A 22,704-nucleotide genomic window follows, 5' to 3' on the forward strand; every position below is an offset into this window, starting at 1 on the left:
CACTGTCAACAACTGGGTACTGATGCAACAGGAGATTTGTCATTATTGGAGAAGAGAAACCAGGATATGAGTTTTGTGTTTGAGTCAAACAATATACAGGCATATACTGGAAAAGTCTATGGTTACGTGCAGATATACACACATGCATGAAAGAATTCTATGGATAAAGTGGAAGTTTCAAATTTTGTTCCAGAATTCCAAGTCTAAGTAGGGAAAAGGATTAATAAAGTAGTATCAGTTTTCACAGGGGAAATGATTGGATTGTTGTTAGCAGTTCAATGGGTTGAGGACATAAGACCACTGAGAACCATCATCTTCTCAGATTCCAGTTCAGCATAGTCTGTTAAACAGTAGACCTCGATATACTGTAGTTATAGAGATTCAGCAAGTATCATGCGGATCTCAACGTCTTGTGCCAGTGCACCACCATTATCGATAAAAGCAGTGTGCCATATTGCAGTCGCATATGCATTCCCCGATCGGTGTGACACGACCTGGCTCAAGGGCCGTGCCAAAAGGAGGAAGCACATGGTTTAAAAGGTTTACAAAACAGGTATTTAATTTATTAAAGTAATCCAAAAGCTAAACCGAATATCCAACAAAGGAATAAAGCTGAGGCGTGGCAGTTAGCTGTCAGTAATGTCGTGCTGTTGCAGATGGAAAATGTGCTGCTGTATGGTGTGTTGTATGGTGCAAAACTTAAGAACAAAAAGGTAATGCCAACAGAACCAAAATGCGCTGCTGTCCTCAGGTAGCGAGACCCGAGCTAGCTACCAACAAAACGTTATGAATTGATTTTCAACACCTGATTACCTCTGTCTTATTCCTTTTTTGCCTCATCTTCTTTTCTCCTCTTTCTTCCCTGAGCCACGGAGAGCATTTTGCCTTTTTGACATGTTGACTTTAACTTGACTGTAAACAGACTGTCGAGTGTTGACCGTTGCCAATTGGTAAATCTTGCGTCGAGACAAGGGAACAAAATTTTATGGGTGTGGCAGTGATGAGTAGCAGAAAATGATAGAACACCTGTTGCTGCTGTACTGTGGATAGTGTCAGCAGCGTCACTGGTTCAAAGTTTTGACTAATATTCTCTAGATAAGTTGTAGTGGATTTTTGTAATATTATTAAATAATATGTAATATGTAAAAACAAAAAACACCCTCAGTATACTTTCTTTAGACAATGTATATATTATGTTTTTAGTAAATAATCATATTCAAGAATTTCATGGTTTACAACAATATAAGTTAACATAACAGAATATACATATACTATAAATACATGTACATGTGAAAACTGAGTGTATAATCATTCAGGATAGTGTTCAGACATTTTATATTTTGCAATTTACATTTTTCTTTTTTTTTAACAGTATTAAATAACACTGTTGATTTTTCTTACTAAATTTAGTCATTTTTTTAATGTTGGAGTCTGATCAGATCTTTTACTGATTAAAAAAACAGATCAAATAACATAGTCATTTAACAGTTTCCAAGACTTGCCTTTGTAATCACTGTTGATTATAACTTACAACTATTCTAACTAAATCAGTTAATATTGTCTTTGTGCAAATTACATTATTCTTTCATAATAACAGAGTAAAGTGGTGTTTACACTTGTTTCCTTCATATATGTGATTTCAGGAATGTCAGGTGATTTCAGTATATACATAGTCAAAATCATATAATTGCTATTCATCAGAGGCTTTGAATCAGTTTTCAAGATTTTCAAGAAGATTTTCTTATACTAGTAGCAGCAGACATTTTCTTCTTCAGCACAGACTATCACTGGCATGACAGTAGCCATGACAGCAACACCAGACAGGATGCAGTGATGGAACTGATCATGTGGCTCACTCCACTTGACGCTACTGTAAATGTTGAAAGAAGGAAAATGAGGAATTGCATTAATTAAAATTCCTAATATATTGTAACTTTATAATATGATAGCATTTAAAATGACTTGCCTGCACCATCCACAAAAATAGAGTTGGTGTCAATGGTAAAGGCTGTGATGTTGGAAGATGCATCGATCAAAACTGTGGCTATCTGAGTGTTGTTAGGAACAGATGTGGATCTGAACGTGAGGTCCATGTTGTTGATGATTGATCCGTTACTGCAAAAGGATTGACAGAAACATAGTTTTATTTCTAAGGATTTAAAATCAATATTCTTAAGATTCTACTAATATAATGATAAAAACATAAATTTTACCTGAATGATACCACAGTCAAGAAGCGGAATGATGAAAATGCTCTTTGGTAGAAAGGTTCCAGCTGCAGAAACACAAACAAACTTTAAATATATATGCTCTGTTTAATGGGTTCATGGTTTGTACTCTTTTCAGTGTGATTTTTTTTTCAACCTTTTAATGACTACCTTCTGTGTACACACATGATTAACTTTATGTGGCAGAGACTACAATTTTTTAAGACAAACTATCTGTGGTGAAGTGAATAAATAAAAATCCAGCATCTGTTATAAATCAAGACTTTTTTCCTCATTTTCCATGTTATAAGAATGTGAACATTTTCACTTGAAGATACTTACATTTGACTTGAGCAGATTAGCCCGATTGATAAATGCTTGAGATGAGGGATTCAGCAAATCATTTGTAAAGGTCTCTCTAGGAGATCTGAAAGTCACCCGCCTTATTGTAACTGCCTCAGCAGTTGTGGTGGATGTTGTGGGAGCTGCAGTTGTTGTGGCATTGGTAATTGCATTTGTATCTGAAAGAAAGGCAGACACAAAGACAAGTATGGGGGTAAAAGTGAAAAATTAGATATTGTTACTCAAAGGGCATTCTTTGTACTATATGTTTATGAATGGCCAGTTAACTATAGCAACAGGAAAGTTTTCTTTTAAAATGGAAGGTTATTGTTTCTTCATTATTTTCTTAGATGGCAGGAAGATTTTTTGATGGTCACTAAAGGACGATCAACTCAAAGTCATGACATAGACTGACATAAATCAACTACATATGGGTATATTTCATTGCTACTTAAGTGTGACACCACTGTTTACTTACCAAGTACTTGGATAGTGTTGGCTTGAATAGTGATGTTGAGCGTAATGTTGGGATTATTCACTGCATTTACTAAGGTTTGTACAACATCAGAAGCTGGTGGGATTTCTGCAGGTGTGGTATTTCTGTTGAATTCGATTCCCACCTCTGCAACAGTGTTCTCCATTCGTGTTTGGCCCAAAGCTCGTCTGCATACAAAAAGCAGATATTTGAACCATTATTGATCACTAGTATGTCTATGTCTGTGGCCATGGTCAATATGAAAACTTCTATATTCAAATATTTAGAAGATTCTGTCAAGAAATGTATCCTCTCACCTAAAATGCTATGATGAATGTGCGGCGGAAAATTCTACCATATCGAGCCAAGTAGATGATGTCACACTGCGAAGTAAAAAAGGAAAATTAAATTAATAACAATCACTAATTACACTTAATTAAGTGAAAAGTATTGAGGAATTGGACTCACCACTGTTACAAATCTTGTCTCAAGGGCCCTAAATTGTGGGCTGCTGCTGTTACTGAGTTCTGGGACAAACGGTTCTACCAAGGTTGCTTGAATAGCCACAACTGGGGGTGGTGCTTCGGTTGTAGCAGCTGTTGTAGTTGATGCAGTGGTGGTTGTTGTAGTAGTTGGTGCAGTGGTGGTTGTTGCGTTGGTGGTTCCATTTGCAATAGTTGTACTAGTTGGTGCAGTGGTGGTTGTTACTGTAATTCCTGCAGGAATTGTTGTAGTTGATGTAGCAGTTGTTGGGGAAACAAGGCATTGCGTTAACTAAAACTTCTATTATATTGTAACTTTAGAATATGATAGCATTTAAAATGACTTGCCTGCACCATCCACAGAAATAGAGCTTGTGTCGATGTTAAAGGCTGTGATGTTGGAAGATGCGTCGACCAAAACTGTGGCAATCTGAGTGTTGTTAGGAATAGATGTGGATCTAAACGTGAGGTTCATGTTGTTGATGATTGATCCGTTGCTGCAAAAGGATTGACAGAAACATAGTTTTATTTCTTTGGATTTATAATCAATATTCTCAAGATTCTACCAGTATAATGATTAAAACATTACCTGAATGAAATCACAGTCAAGGAGCTGAATGAAGAAAATGTTCTTTGGTAGAAAGGTTCCAGCTGCAAAAACACAAACAATCTTTAAATGCATGTGTTATGTTTCATGGATAATTATTTCCTCACTTTCTAATCTCACAGTGTAGTTGTGCTATAACATTTTATTAAAATTTATTTAGTTCTCTCTATACAATTTTACACCGATGGGAAGTGTACCGTGTTCAGATGTAGGTGAATATAACAAATTAATATGTTTGCAAAGAAGAAGAATGACGCGTGGCACTTAAATAATGTAACTTAATAATACACAAGGTGAAAAGGTTCCATGTTATAAAAGTGCAAACATTTTCATTTAAAGATACTTACATTTGACTTGAGCAGATTAGCCCGATTGATAAATGCTTGAGACGAGGAATTCAGCAAATCATTTGTAAAGGTCTCTCCAGCTGATCTGAAAGTCAACCGCCTTATTGTAACTGCCTCAGCAGTTGTGGTAGAGGTTGTCGATGTAGTGACAATACTTGTAACTGGGGTTGTAGAGGACTGTGGCTGTGTGGGAGCTGCAGTTGTTGTGGCATTGGTAATTGCATTTGCAGCAGTGGTATTAGCTGCAGTAGTGGGGGCTGCAGTTGTTGTGGCATTGGTAGTTGCATTTGCAGCAGTGGTATTATCTGTAGTAGTGGGGGCTGCAGTTGTTTCTGTAAAATAAATACATAAAACAATATGACAAATCTCAGAAAAAGAATTATTTTGCCCTGAACATATTGTGAAGTGAGGTACTACTGTTTACTCACGAACTGGCTGGACAGAGTCGGCTTGAATGGTGAGGTTGAGGGCACTGCTAGAATTGGTCACAGCCACTATTAAGGTTTGCACAACATCAGTAGCTGGTGGGATTGCTGCAGCCGGTGCAGTTCTGTTGAACTCAACACCCACTTCTGCATCAGTATTTTCCATTCGTGTACGGCCTCCAGCTCGCCTGCAAAAAGAAAAGAAAAAATCATCTGTTATTTGTGTTTTTGGTCATGATGAATAATTAAAACTAATTAATATTAACCAAACTCATTTGGAGTCTACAAATATACAATCCTACCTGAACGCTATGACAAAAGTGCGGATGAAAAGTGACCCATATCGATTCCTGTAGATGACGTCATACTGTGTGAATTGGAAAAATATAAAAGATAGTAAAGTTGAATGAAAAACAAGTAGTTATTCAATTAAAATGAATTGCATAAACATATCATGACATTATACTCACCACTGCTACAACTGTTGCTTCCAGTGTCTTAAATTCTTGGCTATTTCTATCAGTAAGTTGTGGTACAAACGGTACTACCAAGACTGCTTGAATAGCAACAACTGGAGGGGGGGGCTTCAGTTGTAGTAGTTGTTGTTGTCGTTGGTGCAGTGGTTGTTGTTGTAGTTGGTGCAGTGGTTGTGGTTGTAGTTGATGATGTGGACGTGGTTGTAGTTGGTTCTGTGGTTGTGGTTGTAGTTAGTGCAGTGGTCATGGTTGTAGTTGGTGGGGTGGTTGTAGTTGTCGTGGGTGGGGTTGTTGTTGTCGTTGTTGGTGGGGTGATTGTGGTTGTAGTTGTGGTTGTCGTAAGTGGGGCAGTCGTGGTTGTAGTTGGTGCTGTAGTTGTGGTTGTCGTTGGTGAGGTGGTCGTGGTTGCAGTTGGTGCTGTAGTTGTAGGTGGGGTGGTTGTGGTTGTAGTAGTTGGGGTGGTTGTTGTTGGTGGAGTGGTTGTTGTTGTAATTGGTGCTGTAGTTGTGGTTGTCGTAGGGGGGGTGGTCGTGGTTGTAGTTGGTGCTGTAGTTGTGGTTGTCGTAGGTGAGGTGGTTGTGGTTGTAGTTGGTGCTGTAGTTGTTGTTGTCGTAGGTGGGGTGGTCGTGGTTGTAGTTGGTGGGGTGGTTGTGGTTGGTGGAGTGGTTGTTGGGGTTGAAGTTGATACTGTGGTTGTTGTTGTCGTAGGCGGGGTGGTCGTGGTTGTAGTTGGTGCTGTAGTTGTGGTTGTCGTAGGTGAGGTGGTCGTGGTCGTAGTTGGTGCTGTAGTTGTTGTTGTTGTAGGTGGGGTGGTCTTGGTTGTAGTTGGTGGGGTGGTTGTTGTTGTCGTTGGTGGGGTGGTTGTTGTTGTCGTTGGAGGGGTGGTCGTGGTTGTAGTTGGTGCTGTACTTGTCGTAGGCGGGGTGGTCATGGTTGTAGTCGGTGGGATGGTGGTTATTGTTGTTGGTGGGGTGTTTGTAATTGTAGTTGGTGCTGTGGTTGTGGTTGTAGTTGGTGCGGTGGTTGTAGTTGTACTTGGTGTAGTTGTAGTTGATGGGGTGGTTGTGGTTGTACTTAGTGTTGTGGTTGTCATTGTAGATGGTGCTGTGGTCGTTGTTGTTTGTGCTGTGGTTGTCGATGTTGGTGCTGGGGTGGTTGCTGCAGTAGTTGAAGGGGTCATTGTAGTGGTTGTTGTAGCTGGGGAAACAGGCATTAGGTTAAGAAAAAGGTGAGAGTGCCAAAACACCTTGATTCAACTCTAAACAATACTTACATGTGTCGGCAACGGTGATGGAGCTTGTTTCAATGTTAAAGCCGGAAACGTTCTGAGATGCATTGATCAAAACATTCTCAATGCCAGTGTTGTTAGGAACGGATGCTTGTGCAAATCTTACGTCCATGATATTGATGATTGATCCACTCCTGGTGAAATAACATTGTGTGAAATGTCTGATATGAATCAGTGTTTTTGATCTAACAATGATAAGTCAGTATATTCAAATTACCTGAAAGACACAACATCCAAGGAGTTGAAAGAAGAAGAAAACCGATTTCGGAAGAAGGGTTCAAGCTGCAAAAACAAAATACAAATGTTCTTGAAACAATTATTTGTTCTATGTCAACATCTCACTTGGAAAATGAGATGTTTTTTTGTTTGTTTTTGTTTTTTAATTTCAGTTTTCTCAGACATTCATTTCATTCACACACTTAGGTCACAAATTGCATCACAAACTCAGGAAAGATAAAACTTTTGGGATGGTGTTCAAGATTTGTGCTACAGAAAAATATTGAATTTATGTTGTGTGATCAACCTTGGGAAAAGATTCATGTAATGTATTTTTGATGACCTGAGTTTGAAGGTCTAGATCTACTGCCTGAAGATTAAAGAGGTAACAGAAATATCTTTCCAGTAAGAAGGCTTACCTGTTGCTTTATTGTAGATGCACGATTTCTAAAACCTTGTGATGATGAATCAGCCAAATCCTCTGTAAATGTCTCACCAACTGATCTGAAAGTCACAACTCTCGTTGCAAGGGCAACATTCATAGTAGTTGTTGTTTGTGCATTGGTTGTGATTGTAGTTGGTGCAGAGGTTGTGGTTATAACTGGTGCTGTGGTCAATGTAATTGGTGCAGTGGTCGTTGTTGTTGTAGGTGGTGCTGAGGTCGTTGTGGTCGTAGTTGTTGTAGGTGGTTCTGTGGTCGTTGTGGTCGTCGTTGTTGTAGGTGGTTCTGTGGTCGTTGTTGTTGTAGGTGGTTCTGTTGTTGTTGTGGTCGTTGTTGTTGTAGGTGGTGCTGTGGTCGTTGTGGTCGTTGTTGTTGTAGGTGATTCTGTGGTCGTTGTTGTTGTAGGTGGTGCTGTGGTCGTTGTTGTTGTAGGTGGTTCTGTGGTCGTTGTTGTTGTAGGTGGCTCTGTGGTCGTTGTTGTTGTAGGTGGCACTGTGGTCGTTGTTGTTGTAGGGGGTTCTGTAGTCGTTGTTGTTGTAGGTGGCTCTGTGGTCGTTGTTGTTGTAGGTAGCTCTGTGGTCGTTGTAGGTGGTTCTGTGGTTGTTGTGGTTGTAGGTGGTTCTGTGGTCGTTGTTGTTGTAGGTGGCACTGTGGTCGTTGTAGGTGGTTCTGTGGTTGTTGTGGTTGTTGTTGTTGTAGGTGGTTCTGAGGTCGTTGTTGTTGTAGGTGGCTCTGTGGTCGTTGTTGTTGTAGGTGGTTCTATGGTTGTTGTGGTTGTAGGTGGTTCTGTGGTCGTTGTTGTTGTTGTTGTAGGTGGTTCTGTGGTCGTTGTTGTTGTAGGTGGCACTGTGGTCGTTGTAGGTGGTTCTGTGGTTGTTGTGGTCGTTGTTGTTGTAGGTGGTTCTGTGGTCGTTGTTGTTGTAGGTGGCTCTGTGGTTGTTGTTGTTGTAGGTGGCGCTGTGGTGGTTGTTGTTGTAGGTGGTTCTGTGGTCGTTGTTGTTGTAGGTGGCTCTGTGGTTGTTGTTGTTGTAGGTGGCGCTGTGGTGGTTGTTGTTGTAGGTGGCACTGTGGTCGTTGTTGTTGTAGGTGGCTCTGTGGTCGTTGTAGGTGGTTCTGTGGTTGTTGTGGTTGTTGTGGTTGTTGTTGTTGTAGGTGGTTCTGTGGTCGTTGTTGTTGTAGGTGGCTCTGTGGTTGTTGTTGTTGAAGGTGGCGCTGTGGTGGTTGTTGTTGTAGGTGGTTCTGTGGTCGTTGTTGTTGTAGGTGGCTCTGTGATCGTTGTAGGTGGTTTTGTGGTTGTTGTGGTTGTCGGTGGCTCTGTGGTTGTTGTGGTCGTTGTTATTGTAGGTGGTTCTATGGTTGTTGTGGTTGTTGTTGTTGTAGGTGGTTCTGTGGTCGTTGTTGTTGTTGTAGGTGGCACTGTGGTCGTTGTAGGTGGTTCTGTGGATGTTGTGGTCGTTGTTGTTGTAGGTGGCTCTGTGGTCGTTGTTGTTGTAGGTGGTTCTGTGGTCGTTGTAGGTGGTTCTGTGGTTGTTGTGGTTGTTGTTGTTGTACGTGATTCTGTGGTCGTTGTTGTTGTAGGTGGCTCTGTGGTTGTTGTTGTTGTAGGTGGCGCTGTGGTGGTTGTTGTTGTAGGTGGTTCTGTGGTCGTTGTAGAAGGTTCTGTGGTTGTTGTGGTCGTTGTTGTAGGTGGTTCTGTCGTCGTTGTTGTAGGTGGCACTGTGGTCGTTGTTGTTGTAGGGGGTTCTGTAGTCGTTGTTGTTGTAGGTGGTGCTGTGGTCGTTGTTGTTGTAGGTGGTTCTGTGGTCGTTGTTGTTGTAGGTGGCTCTGTGGTCGTTGTTGTTGTAGGTGGTTCTGTGGTCGTTGTTGTTGTCGGTGGCTCTGTGGTTGTTGTTGTTGTAGGTGGTTCTGTGGTCGTTGTTGTTGTAGGTGGCTCTGTGGTTGTTGTGGTTGTTGTGGTTGTTGTTGTTGTAGATGGCTCTGTGGTCGTTGTTGTTGTCGGTGGCTCTGTGGTTGTTGTGGTCGTTGTTGTTGTAGGTCGTTCTGTCGTCGTTGTTGTTGTAGGTGGCTCGGTGGTCATTGTTATTATAGGTGGTTCTGTGGTCGTTGTAGGTGGTTCTGTGGTTGTTGTGGTCGTTGTTGTTGTAGGTGGTTCTGTCGTCGTTGTTGTTGTAGGTTGCTCTGTGGTCGTTGTTGTTGTAGGTGGCGCTGTGGTGGTTGTTGTTGTAGGTGGTTCTGTGGTCGTTGTTGTTGTAGGTGGCTCTGTGGTCGTTGTAGGTTGTTCTGTGGTTGTTGTGGTTGTAGGTGGTTCTGTGGTCGTTGTTGTTGTAGGTGGCTCTGTGGTCGTTGTTGTTGTAGGTTGTTCTGTGGTTGTTGTGGTTGTAGGTGGTTCTGTGGTTGTTGTGGTTGTTGTTGTTGTAGGTGGTTCTGTGGTCGTTGTTGTTGTCGGTGGCTCTGTGGTTGTTGTGGTCGTTGTTGTTGTAGGTGGTTCTGTGGTCGTTGTTGTTGTAGGTGGCTCTGTGGTTGTTGTGGTTGTTGTGGTTGTTGTTGTTGTAGATGGCTCTGTGGTCGTTGTTGTTGTCGGTGGCTCTGTGGTTGTTGTGGTCGTTGTTGTTGTAGGTGGTTCTGTGGTCGTTGTTGTTGTAGGTGGCTCTGTGGTCGTTGTTGTTATAGGTGGTTCTGTGGTTGTTGTAGGTGGTTCTGTGGTTGTTGTGGTCGTTGTTGTTGTAGGTGGTTCTGTCGTCGTTGTTGTTGTAGGTTGCTCTGTGGTCGTTGTTGTTGTAGGTGGCTCTGTGGTTGTTGTTGTTGTAGGTGGCGCTGTGGTGGTTGTTGTTGTAGGTGGCTCTGTGGTCGTTGTTGTTGTAGGTGGCTCTGTGGTCGTTGTAGGTTGTTCTGTGGTTGTTGTGGTTGTAGGTGGTTCTGTGGTCGTTGTTGTAGGTGGCTCTGTGGTCGTTGTTGTTGTAGGTGGTTCTATGGTTGTTGTGGTTGTTGTTGTTGTAGGTGGTTCTGTGGTCGTTGTTGTAGTTGTAGGTGGCACTGTGGTCGTTGTAGGTGGTTCTGTGGATGTTGTGGTCGTTGTTGTTGTAGGTGGCTCTGTGGTCGTTGTTGTTGTAGGTGGTTCTGTGGTCGTTGTAGGTGGTTCTGTGGTTGTTGTGGTTGTTGTTGTTGTAGGTGGTTCTGTGGTCGTTGTTGTTGTAGGTGGCTCTGTGGTTGTTGTTGTTGTAGGTGGTTCTGTCGTCGTTGTTGTAGGTGGCTCTGTGGTCGTTGTTGTAGGTGGCTCTGTGGTCGTTGTAGGTGGTTCTGTGGTTGTTGTGGTTGTAGGTGGTTCTGTGGTCGTTGTTGTTGTAGGTGGTGCTGTGGTCGTTGTTGTTGTAGGTGGTTCTGTCGTCGTTGTTGTTGTAGGTGGCTCTGTGGTCATTGTTGTTGTAGGTAGCTCTGTGGTCGTTGTAGGTGGTTCTGTGGTTGTTGTGGTTGTAGGTGGTTCTGTGGTCGTTGTTGTTGTAGGTGTCTCTGTGGTCGTTGTAGTTGGTTCTGTGGTTGTTGTGGTTGTTGTGGTTGTAGGGGGTTCTGTGGTCGTTGTTGTTGTAGGTGGCTCTGTGGTCGTTGTTGTTGTTGTAGGTGGCACTGTGGTCGTTGTAGGTGGTTCTGTGGATGTTGTGGTCGTTGTTGTTGTAGGTGGCTCTGTGGTCGTTGTTGTTGTAGGTGGTTCTGTGGTCGTTGTAGGTGGTTCTGTGGTTGTTGTGGTTGTTGTTGTTGTAGGTGGTTCTGTGGTCGTTGTTGTTGTAGGTGGCTCTGTGGTTGTTGTTGTTGTAGGTGGCGCTGTGGTGGTTGTTGTTGTAGGTGTTTCTGTGGTCGTTGTAGAAGGTTCTGTGGTTGTTGTGGTCGTTGTTGTAGGTGGTTCTGTGGTCGTTGTTGTTGTAGGTGGCACTGTGGTCGTTGTTGTTGTAGGGGGTTCTGTAGTCGTTGTTGTTGTAGGTGGTGCTGTGGTCGTTGTTGTTGTAGGTGGTTCTGTCGTCGTTGTTGTTGTAGGTGGCTCTGTGGTCGTTGTTGTTGTAGGTGGTTCTGTGGTCGTTGTTGTTGTCGGTGGCTCTGTGGTTGTTGTGGTCGTTGTTGTTGTAGGTAGTTCTGTGGTCGTTGTTGTTGTAGGTGGCTCTGTGGTTGTTGTGGTTGTTGTTGTTGTAGATGGCTCTGTGGTCGTTGTTGTTGTAGGTGGCTCTGTGGTTGTTGTGGTCGTTGTTGTTGTAGGTGGTTCTGTGGTCGTTGTAGGTGGTTCTGTGGTTGTTGTGGTTGTTGTTGTTGTAGGTGGTTCTGTGGTCGTTGTTGTTGTAGGTGGCTCTGTGGTTGTTGTTGTTGTAGGTGGCGCTGTGGTGGTTGTTGTTGTAGGTGGTTCTGTGGTCGTTGTAGAAGGTTCTGTGGTTGTTGTGGTCGTTGTTGTAGGTGGTTCTGTGGTCGTTGTTGTTGTAGGTGGCACTGTGGTCGTTGTTGTTGTAGGGGGTTCTGTAGTCGTTGTTGTTGTAGGTGGTGCTGTGGTCGTTGTTGTTGTAGGTGGTTCTGTGGTCGTTGTAGGTGGTTCTGTGGTTGTTGTTGTTGTAGGTGGTTCTGTGGTCGTTGTTGTTGTAGGTGGCTCTGTGGTCGTTGTAGGTGGTTCTGTGGTTGTTGTGGTCGTTGTTGTTGTAGGTGGTTCTGTGGTCGTTGTTGTTGTAAGTGGCTCTGTGGTTGTTGTTGTTGTAGGTGGCGCTGTGGTGGTTGTTGTTGTAGGTGGTTCTGTGGTCGTTGTTGTTGTAGGTGGCTCTGTGGTCGTTGTAGGTGGTTCTGTGGTTGTTGTGGTTGTTGTTGTTGTAGGTGGTTCTGTGGTCGTTGTTGTTGTAGGTGGCTCTGTGGTTGTTGTTGTTGTAGGTGGCGCTGTGGTGGTTGTTGTTGTAGGTGGTTCTGTGGTCGTTGTAGAAGGTTCTGTGGTTGTTGTGGTCGTTGTTGTAGGTGGTTCTGTGGTCGTTGTTGTTGTAGGTGGCACTGTAGTCGTTGTTGTTGTAGGGGGTTCTGTAGTCATTGTTGTTGTAGGTGGTGCTGTGGTCGTTGTTGTTGTAGGTGGTTCTGTCGTCGTTGTCGTTGTAGATGGCTCTGTGGTCATTGTTGTTGTAGGTAGCTCTGTGGTCGTTGTAGGTGGTTCTGTGGTTGTTGTGGTTGTAGGTGGTTCTGTGGTCGTTGTTGTTGTAGGTGTCTCTGTGGTCGTTGTAGGTGGTTCTGTGGTTGTTGTGGTTGTTGTGGTTGTAGGGGGTTCTGTGGTCGTTGTTGTTGTTGTAGGTGGCACTGTGGTCGTTGTAGGTGGTTCTGTGGTTGTTGTGGTCGTTGTTGTTGTAGGTGGTTCTGTGGTCGTTGTTGTTGTAGGTGGCTCTGTGGACGTTGTTGTTGTAGGTGTTTCTGTGGTTGTTGTGGTCATTGTTGTTGTAGGGGGTTCTGTGGTCATTGTTGTTGTAGGTGATGCTGTGGTCGTTGTTGTTGTAGGTGGTTCTGTCGTCGTTGTTGTTGTAGGTGGCTCTGTGGTCATTGTTGTTATAGGTGGTTCTGTGGTCGTTGTAGGTGGTTCTGTGGTTGTTGTGGTTGTTGTTGTTGTAGGTGGTTCTGTCGTCGTTGTTGTTGTAGGTTGCTCTGTGGTCGTTGTTGTTGTAGGTGGCTCTGTGGTTGTTGTTGTTGTAGGTGGCGCTGTGGTGGTTGTTGTTGTAGGTGGTTCTGTGGACGTTGTTGTTGTAGGTGGCTCTGTGGTCGTTGTAGGTTGTTCTGTGGTTGTTGTGGTTGTAGGTGGTTCTGTGGTCGTTGTTGTTGTAGGTGGCTCTGTGGTCGTTGTTGTTGTAGGTGGTTCTATGGTTGTTGTGGTTGTTGTTGTTGTAGGTGGTTCTGTGGTCGTTGTTGTTGTTGTAGGTGGCACTGTGGTCGTTGTAGGTGGTTCTGTGGATGTTGTGGTCGTTGTTGTTGTAGGTGGCTCTGTGGTCGTTGTTGTTGTAGGTGGTTCTGTGGTTGTTGTTGTTGTAGGTGGTTCTGTGGTCGTTGTTGTTGTAGGTGGCTCTGTGGTTGTTGTTGTTGTAGGTGGCGCTGTGGTGGTTGTTGTTGTAGGTGGTTCTGTGGTCGTTGTAGAAGGTTCTGTGGTTGTTGTGGTCGTCGTTGTAGGTGGTTCTGTGGTCGTTGTTGTTGTAGGTGGCACTGTGGTCGTTGTTGTTGTAGGGGGTTCTGTAGTCGTTGTTGTTGTAGGTGGTGCTGTGGTCGTTGTTGTTGTAGGTGGTTCTGTCGTCGTTGTTGTTGTAGGTGGCTCTGTGGTCGTTGTTGTTGTAGGTGGTTCTGTGGTCGTTGTTGTTGTAGGTGGCTCTGTGGTTGTTGTGGTCGTTGTTGTTGTAGGTGGTTCTGTGGTCGTTGTAGGTGGTTCTGTGGTTGTTGTGGTTGTTGTTGTTGTAGAAGGCTCTGTGGTCGTTGTTGTTGTCGGTGGCTCTGTGGTTGTCGTGGTCGTTGTTGTTGTAGGTCGTTCTGTCGTCGTTGTTGTTGTAGGTGGCTCGGTGGTCATTGTTGTTATAGGTGGTTCTGTGGTCGTTGTAGGTGGTTCTGTGGTTGTTGTGGTCGTTGTTGTTGTAGGTGGTTCTGTCGTCGTTGTTGTTGTAGGTTGCTCTGTGGTCGTTGTTGTTGTAGGTGGCTCTGTGGTTGTTGTTGTTGTAGTTGGCGCTGTGGTGGTTGTTGTTGTAGGTGGTTCTGTGGTCGTTGTTGTTGTAGGTGGCTCTGTGGTCGTTGTAGGTTGTTCTGTGGTTGTTGTTGTTGTAGGTGGTTCTGTGGTCGTTGTTGTTGTAGGTGGCTCTGTGGTCGTTGTTGTTGTAGGTCGTTCTGTGGTTGTTGTGGTTGTAGGTGGTTCTGTGGTTGTTGTGGTTGTTGTGGTTGTTGTTGTTGTAGGTGGTTCTGTGGTCGTTGTTGTTGTCGGTGGCTCTGTGGTTGTTGTGGTCGTTGTTGTTGTAGGTGGTTCTGTGGTCGTTGTTGTTGTAGGTGGCTCTGTGGTTGTTGTGGTTGTTGTTGTTGTAGATGGCTCTGTGGTCGTTGTTGTTGTCGGTGGCTCTGTGGTTGTTGTGGTCGTTGTTGTTGTAGGTGGTTCTGTCGTCGTTGTTGTTGTAGGTGGCTCTGTGGTCGTTGTTGTTATAGGTGGTTCTGTGGTCGTTGTAGGTGGTTCTGTGGTTGTTGTGGTAGTTGTTGTTGTAGGTGGTTCTGTCGTCGTTGTTGTTGTAGGTGGCTCTGTGGTCGTTGTTGTTGTAGGTGGCTCTGTGGTTGTTGTTGTTGTAGGTGGCGCTGTGGTGGTTGTTGTTGTAGGTGGTTCTGTGGTCGTTGTTGTTGTAGGTGGCTCTGTGGTCGTTGTAGGTTTTTCTGTGGTTGTTGTGGTTGTAGGTGGTTCTGTGGTCGTTGTTGTTGTAGGTGGCTCTGTGGTCGTTGTTGTTGTAGGTGGTTCTATGGTTGTCGTGGTTGTTGTTGTTGTAGGTGGTTCTGTGGTCGTTGTTGTTGTTGTAGGTGGCACTGTGGTCGTTGTAGGTGGTTCTGTGGATGTTGTGGTCGTTGTTGTTGTAGGTGGCTCTGTGGTCGTTGTTGTTGTAGGTGGTTCTGTGGTCGTTGTAGGTGGTTCTGTGGTTGTTGTGGTCGTTGTTGTTGTAGGTGGTTCTGTGGTCGTTGTTGTTGTAGGTGGCTCTGTGGTTGTTGTTGTTGTAGGTGGCGCTGTGGTGGTTGTTGTTGTAGGTGGTTCTGTGGTCGTTGTAGAAGGTTCTGTGGTTGTTGTGGTCGTTGTTGTTGTAGGTGGTTCTGTGGTCGTTGTTGTTGTAGGTGGCACTGTGGTCGTTGTTGTTGTAGGGGGTTCTGTAGTCGTTGTTGTTGTAGGTGGTGCTGTGGTCGTTGTTGTTGTAGGTGGTTCTGTCGTCGTTGTTGTAGGTGGCTCTGTGGTCGTTGTTGTTGTAGGTAGCTCTGTGGTCGTTGTAGGTGGTTCTGTGGTTGTTGTTGTTGTAGGTGGTTCTGTGGTCGTTGTTGTTGTAGGTGGCTCTGTGGTCGTTGTAGGTGGTTCTGTGGTTGTTGTGGTTGTTGTTGTTGTAGGTGGTTCTGTGGTCGTTGTTGTTGTAGGTGGCACTGTGGTTGTTGTTGTTGTAGGTGGCGCTGTGGTGGTTGTTGGTGTAGGTGGTTCTGTGGTCGTTGTTGTTGTAGGTGGTGCTGTGGTCGTTGTTGTTGTAGGTGGCGCTGTGGTCGTTGTTGTTGTAGGTGGTTCTGTGGTCGTTGTAGGTGGTTCTGTGGTCGTTGTAGAAGGTTCTGTGGTTGTTGTGGTCGTTGTTGTAGGTGGTTCTGTGGTCGTTGTTGTTGTAGGTGGCACTGTGGTCGTTGTTGTTGTAGGTGGTTCTGTGGTTGTTGTAGGTGGTTCTGTGGTTGTTGTGGTTGTAGGTGGTTCTGTGGTCGTTGTTGTTGTAGGTGGCTCTGTGGTCATTGTTGTTGTAGGTGGCACTGTGGTCGTTGTTGTTGTAGGGGGTTCTGTAGTCGTTGTTGTTGTAGGTGGTGCTGTCGTCGTTGTTGTTGTAGGTGGTGCTGTCGTCGTTGTTGTTGTAGGTGGCTCTGTGGTCGTTGTTGTTTGTATGTAGCTCTGTGGTCGTTGTAGGTGGTTCTGTGGTTGTTGTGGTTGTAGGTGGTTCTGTGGTCGTTGTTGTTGTAGGTGTCTCTGTGGTCGTTGTAGGTGGTTCTGTGGTTGTTGTGGTTGTAGGGGGTTCTGTGGTCGTTGTTGTTGTAGGTGACTCTGTGGTTGTTGTTGTTGTAGGAGGTTCTGTGGTTGTTGTGGTCGTTGTTGTTGTAGGTGGTTCTGTGGTCGTTGTTGTTGTTGTAGGTGGCACTGTGGTCGTTGTAGTGGTTCTGTGGTTGCTGTGGTCGTTGTTGTTGTAGGTGGCTCTGTGGTTGTTGTAGGTGGCTCTGTGGACGTTGTTGTTGTAGGTGGTTCTGTGGTTGTTGTGGTCGTTGTTGTTGTAGGGGGTTCTGTGGTCGTTGTTGTTGTAGGTGATGCTGTGGTCGTTGTTGTTGTAGGTGGTTCTGTGGTCGTTGTTGTTGTAGGTGGCTCTGTGGTCGTTGTTGTTGTAGGTGGCTCTGTGGTCGTTGTTGTTGTAGGAGGTTCTGTGGTTGTTGTGGTCGTTGTTGTTGTAGGTGGTTCTGTGGTCGTTGTTGTTGTTGTAGGTGGCACTGTGGTCGTTGTAGGTGGTTCTGTGGTTGTTGTGGTCGTTGTTGTTGTAGGTGGTTCTGTGGTCGTTGTTGTTGTAGGTGGCTCTGTGGTCGTTGTTGTTGTAGGTGTTTCTGTGGTTGTTGTGGTCGTTGTTGTTGTAGGGCGTTCTGTGGTCGTTGTTGTTGTAGGTGATACTGTGGTCGTTGTTGTTGTAGGTGGTTCTGTCGTCGTTGTTGGTGTAGGTTGCTCTGTGGTCGTTGTTGTTGTAGGTGGCTCTGTGGTCATTGTAGGTGGCTCTGTGGTTGTTGTTGTTGTAGGTGGTGCTGTGGTCGTTGTTGTTGTAGGTGGTTCTGTGGTCGTTGTAGGTGGTTCTGTGGTTGTTGTGGTTGTAGGTGGTTCTGTGGTCGTTGTTGTTGTAGGTGGCTCTGTGGTCGTTGTAGGTGGTGCTGTGGTTGTTGTTGTAGGTGGTTCTGTGGTCGTTGTAGGTGGTTCTGTGGTCGTTGTTGTTGTAGGTGGCCCTGTGGTTGTTGTTGTTGTAGGTGGATCTGTGGTCGTTGTTGTTGTTGGTGGCTCTGTGGTTGTTGTTGTTGTAGGTGGTGCTGTGGTCGTTGTTGTTGTAGGTGGCTCTGTGGTTGTTGTTGTTGTAGGTGGTGCTGTGGTCGTTGTTGTAGGTGGCTCTGTGGTCGTTGTTGTTGTAGGTGGCTCTGTGGTCGTTGTTGTTGTAGGTGGTTCTGTGGTCGTTGTTGTTGTAGGTGGTTCTGTGGTCGTTGTTGTTGTAGGTGATGCTGTGGTCGTTGTTGTTGTAGGTGGCTCTGTGTTCGTTGTTGTTATAGGTGGTTCTGTGGTTGATGTGGTGGTTGTTGTTGTAGGTGGTTCTGTGGTTGTTGTTGTTGTAGGTGGCGCTGTGGTGGTTGTTGTTGTAGGTGGTTCTGTGGTCGTTGTTGTTGTAGGTGGCTCTGTGGTCGTTGTAGGTTGTTCTGTGGTTGTTGTGGTTGTAGGTGGCTCTGTGGTCGTTGTTGTTGTAAGTGGTTCTGTGGTCGTTGTTGTTGTAGGTGGCACTGTGGTCGTTGTTGTTGTAGGTGGCTCTGTGGTCGTTGTTGTTGTAGGTGGTGCTGTGGTCGTTGTTGTTGTAGGTGGCTCTGTGGTCGTTGTTGTTGTAGTTGGTGCTGTGGTCGTTGTTGTAGGTGGTTCTGTGGTCGTTGTGGTCGTTGTTGTTGTAGGTGGTTCTGTGGTCGTTGTTGTTGTAGGTGGTGCTGTGGTCGTTGTTGTTGTAGGTGGCTCTGTGGTCGTTGTTGTAGGTGGCTCTGTGGTTGTTGTGGTCGTTGTTGTTGTAGGTGGTTCAGTGGTTGTTGTTGTTGTAGGTGGCTCTGTGGTCGTTGTTGTTGTAGGTGGCTCTGTGGTCGTTGTTGTTGTAGGTGGTGCTGTGGTCATTGTTGTCGTTGTTGTAGTTGGTGCTGTGGTCGTTGTGGTTGTTGTAGGTGGTTCAGTGGTTGTATCTGTAGTTATTGGCTCAACTACTGACAGTGAGATAAGAAAACGAGAAGAGAAGAGTGACAATTAAATTGCACAACTCTATCACCTACTTCAACTTTAATCCTGCATTTTGTCTTGTGGCTTAGTACATATTTTTGTGCTGTTGGATGAAGGCATTTATTAGTCATTTTACTCACCTGTTACCACCAGAATAATTGCTATCATCCATCCAACACCCATTCTGTCTTCCTTCGAATCTGTAACATGAAACAATGCTCTTACATGTGCAACTTAAAAGAGCTAATATCTTTAATCTTAACATTTAACTCGATTCTTAAATAGCAATTTGTTTACAAGTGCGCACAATTCACTCATCATAACTTTCTGATAACACATTTTATGACTTTTCTGGGTCCAAGCTCATCTGAGATGGTCTGACACAATTTGGAATAGTGTGCTGTGGTCTGATAATTCACATTGCAAATTGGTCTTCAGCTCAAGAGTAAAAGAACAGTCCAGGACTGTTATCAGCTCAAAACTCTGATGGCATGGGTAACTTGTTCATCTGTAAAGGCACCAGTAATGTTGAAAAGGTACATACAGGATTTGGAGCAAACATATGCTGCCATCCAAGCAATGTCTTCCTCCCTGCCTATTTCAGGAAGATAATTCCCAAGAACTACACCTACAAAGCTTCAACAATTAGTGTCCTCAGTCCTCTAGCTTATTGAGTGTTGTTGCTAGGAAAGTTGATGTAATACAGTGGTAAACATGCCGCTGTCCCAGCTTTTCTGGAGCGTGTTGTGGGCATCAAATTCAACATGAGTAAATATTTGCAGAAAATCAAGTGTGAACATTAAATATCCTGTCTTTGTAATGTATTCAATGGAATGTGAGTTGAAAAAGATATGCAAATAATTGTATTCTGTTTGTATTTACACTTTAAACAACTTCCTAACTTCATTAGGAGTGGGGTTTGTATCTGAAGTATTGTAAATGCATGCTGGTTTGCATGACCCATTGCCATGCCAGTGAAGGGAACAGCTTTCCTGTGTGTTTTACAGGTGCAATTCTTTACATAAAACTACAACAAAAAACTACTATAGAGCATTAACAAATGGCAAAAGACCCAAAATATTAATAAGAAAAAAAAATTGAAGTAGAAAAATAGAAATTTTGTAAAAAATCATAAAAAATATATAGATTACCTAGTCACGTCAAATATTGATAAGCAATACAAAGTAAATAAATCTTGTCATATCACATATTTACCTGAAATCTAATAAAAAAAACAAACAAAAAAAAAACTAATGCATGTACGTATTTCCCAATGTTAGTACAGATATGAATAAGAAAGTATATGGCATAATAAATAACTACATACACATACATACAAGGATTGAACAGAACAATACTCATTACTTACCCAAAATGAGGTTATAAGAAGAAAAGTTATTGGTTCCCCTTTTAACTTATGTCGCTGTTTTAAATTATTTCAGTGTGTTAACTGAGACATAGTCACATCTATCCTTCTGTAAATCTCTCAGCTTAAGTGACGGCCCAAATCTGTTTTCACCTTATATATTGGAATACAATAAATCCAATGACGTGACTGAAAGATGAGATCTTTCATTAGAATGCAGTCTCGTCAGCTGTCACTCTCTTGACTCGGTGCCACGACCTAACTATCTTCATTTTCCTGTAAAACTAGTTCCAGGTGTGAGTAACAACATTAAAACTGGAGATGACATCACGTAAATGGAGAGGGGATACACTGAATCGAGATACATTCAATACATATTTGGGCTTATCTGAATAAATATGCAAGTAAATGATGCTTTTCTAATAAGTACAAAACTGCATTGTTTGATCAGTTCATCTCGGGAATCTTCATTTCCTCATATTTATCTGTGTGACTGCAAAACAACAACCTCAGTATTTTAATTTAACAAATAGGGAATATCTGTCATTTTTTGCTTGCAACATGAATATCAGCAGAGAACATGCTGACACTGTACAATAATACACAAATCGTTCTGATATGCCACTCGGAACTGCATTCAGTTTTGTGAGCAAGTCCAGGGTAAGAATGTTTTAATCAAGCATGTAAGCTGTAGGTGTGGTCCTTTTTTTTTTTTTTTTTTTCTTTTTTTTGATAGATTATTGAGTAGCTCTTAAGGAGTTATTCTTTTCTATTTTTCTTGTCACAATCAGTCAGGTCTGATGTAATTGTAGTTGACAGGAGAGTGGACTGGAACCTGGATTGCGATTAAATCGTTAATTTGCATAGTTGCATAGTTATCTCTTGAGACAAAGTTGAGGTCAGTTGTTTGCATTATCTTTTGTATTATTGCTCATTATGTGTTATATCATTAGTTATATGTGCATGGGTCAAGAACTGACAGTCAGATTCAGATATAATTCAGTTACAGAAAGAATTCTTCTTTCCGTAACTAAATTAATCATTGATTAGGAGCAATATAATGCAACTTAAATATCGGGGAGTCCAGGTTATGTACTATGTAAGATGTAAACAAATTAAGCATAAAGGTGTATTTGTTATATGTCTAAAGTAGATTAGAGACAAAAGATTTTTATTTGTGGTTTATTTGTGGTTTATAGATTTTATTTTATTTTTGCTGCAGTTAATGTTGAATTTTAGTACAATCTAACTAATTCTGTCTGACATCTAATTTTCCACTGGATTGCTTTGAGTTCGAAATAGACATGGTGAAGCAGCATTAAGCTGTTATGCTGCACACAACTGGAACAAACTACCAGCAGAATTCAAATCAGCCCTACCTGATTGAGTATGTCTTGTACTTGGTTCTTTTTCTTTGCTAATTTTTTTCTGTTCTATGCTGCTCATTTTAAATGCTTTGTCTTTATGTGAAGCACATTAAGTTGCCTCCTGGTATGAAATGTGCTATATAATTAAAAATACCTTGCCTTGCCTTGCCTAGAAATGTGAGGAAGGTTGTTTTTTGTCTTGTTTCCTGCAAAAATACATCGTCAGATAACTTATTCACAGCAGTGAATCAACCTATTTCACACGCAGTCTTCACAGGCTGCTTCTCAAGAGCACTGCGGTATAAATGTAACAAACCTCTTTATCTGTAGATATAGTTATTATGACATAGGGATACCCAAGAGGTGCAAGCAACATCATTCAAGTGCACAATACTTTTCCATTGGATAATCACAAATATCATTCAACGAACGCGGTCGCATTTTCTCCTCCCTCTCCTCTCCCTTATCTTCCCTGCTTTGCTCCTCTCGTCTCGTCTGTCTGCTGTCTATACTTTTGAGAGACTCTCTCTGCATTGCTCTCTAAACTACAAAAAACATGGATTTGATCAACTGGTCTCCCGAAGCTATTGATGCAATTTTTTTGACAAGAAGCCTGGGTTCGGGGGAGACGGACTGTCCTGCCGGAACGTTCGCAGCCGGCTACACGATGGACGCGTGGCAGAGGTGGCGGGTTGTGTGTCTGGCGGCTCTTTCCGTGGAGGACATTGAAGACATCTATCTATTCGGAACCATGATCACAGGTCTTTTGCTGATTAGATTAGGCAATGCCCTGATGTATCGAGGAATTCAAAAAATGGTGACAGCTGTCCAAAGCCCCATAAAGCTGCCCGAAATGATTGGAGCGATGGGCAGAGCTGTTGGCGCTCAGACTGTGACTATTCAGAACTTGAACCGCAACATGGATAACATCTTGGAGAAGCTACACAGACAGATAGACAGATATGCAATCACACCCCCCAACCCACATCCAACGCCTTTGTGCTTTTCACCCCTGGTGTGACAAGCGGGTCCACGACCAGCGCCCGGTGGGCTGCAGGAACGGATGGCTGCTTGGTTGCACTGGGTTTTACCTCTACCCCTACCCCGCTCCCTGTTGCAAGTCCTGAGTTTTTCATGTTTGTAAAGTGTACTTATTATGTGCTTATGTTTTTTTCATGTTCCCACACTGTACTCCTCACAGGAGCATAGTATGGTGGTTGTTGTTTTTTTCCCTCCCCTCTCCTCACATGACTCTGTATTTCTATTTACCATCTCTCTGTCTTCCTGTCCTGTCTACCCCCATTTTGTCAAAGTGTATGTATGTTTTGTATATGTATGGACGTGTTGATGGCTAGTGGCATAACAATTTATCATGTGTGAACTCTGATAATATCCAATTTGGGGGTAAGGTGCTTGCCCAAGTCCCCTTAGCTGTGGACCCTGGGGCTCAAGCCGCTTTCCTAACCACTACGGCTCTACAGCTCTACCACCTGTATGTGCAAAACATGTGAACGACACATAAAATAATAGTAGTGCTTGAAAGAAGAAGAAAATCTTGCATGTAAACAACTTACAAACGAGCACAGCCTAATACCTGCCATAAATACAGTACTGTACAAAGGTTTCAGGCAGGAATGAAAAATGCTGAAAAGTGAGAATGCTTTCAAAAATGAAAGTGTTAATTGTTTATTTTCATCAATTAACAAAATGCAGTGAATGGACAGAAGAGAAGTTTAAATCAAATCAGTACTGGGTGTGACCGTTTGCCCTTTGCCTTCAAGACGGCGTCAGTTTGTGCTTTTCATCTGTTGCACTGCAAGTTTCCTTGGCCAACCACTGTGTCTACGAGACGCTTTTTTCTTTGTACCTTTTCAATAGAGCTTGAACAGCCAACTTGAAACACCAGTTTGCTTTGAAATGTTTAAGAGAGAGACCTTG

The 22,704-nt window shown here is 43.4% G+C and overlaps 2 protein-coding genes and 1 long non-coding RNA gene across 3 annotated transcripts; all 3 read right to left on the reverse strand.

Moving 5' to 3' along the window:
• Positions 1-1,497: 1,497 nt before the first annotated feature.
• Positions 1,498-3,208, reverse strand: LOC124998799. Its single transcript, XM_047573354.1, has 5 exons — positions 3,028-3,208; positions 2,550-2,728; positions 2,214-2,275; positions 1,967-2,115; positions 1,498-1,870 (listed from the first exon to the last, which is right to left on the reverse strand). The coding sequence occupies exons 1-5, from the start codon at positions 3,188-3,190 to the stop codon at positions 1,785-1,787; spliced, it is 639 nt and encodes a 212-aa protein (XP_047429310.1). The 5' UTR covers positions 3,191-3,208; the 3' UTR covers positions 1,498-1,784.
• Positions 3,209-4,095: 887 nt separating this feature from the next.
• LOC125010120 (mucin-2-like) lies at positions 4,096-12,027 on the reverse strand (the record flags this gene model as incomplete). The annotated part of the gene is made up of 6 exons (XM_047588525.1): positions 4,096-4,157; positions 4,461-4,694; positions 5,927-6,558; positions 6,867-6,931; positions 9,451-10,054; positions 11,489-12,027. Coding segments are annotated over 5 exons (1,959 nt in total), but the record flags the coding sequence as incomplete, so codon positions are not given.
• Positions 12,028-17,873: 5,846 nt separating this feature from the next.
• LOC124998814 lies at positions 17,874-19,516 on the reverse strand. The gene is made up of 3 exons (XR_007111100.1): positions 19,403-19,516; positions 18,174-18,233; positions 17,874-18,020 (listed from the first exon to the last, which is right to left on the reverse strand). It is a non-coding gene; the product is annotated as an uncharacterized LOC124998814 (long non-coding RNA).
• Positions 19,517-22,704: the final 3,188 nt, after the last annotated feature.

Source organism: Mugil cephalus, chromosome 1, assembly GCF_022458985.1.
Source record: "Mugil cephalus isolate CIBA_MC_2020 chromosome 1, CIBA_Mcephalus_1.1, whole genome shotgun sequence".
NCBI classification, from domain to species: domain Eukaryota; kingdom Metazoa; phylum Chordata; class Actinopteri; order Mugiliformes; family Mugilidae; genus Mugil; species Mugil cephalus.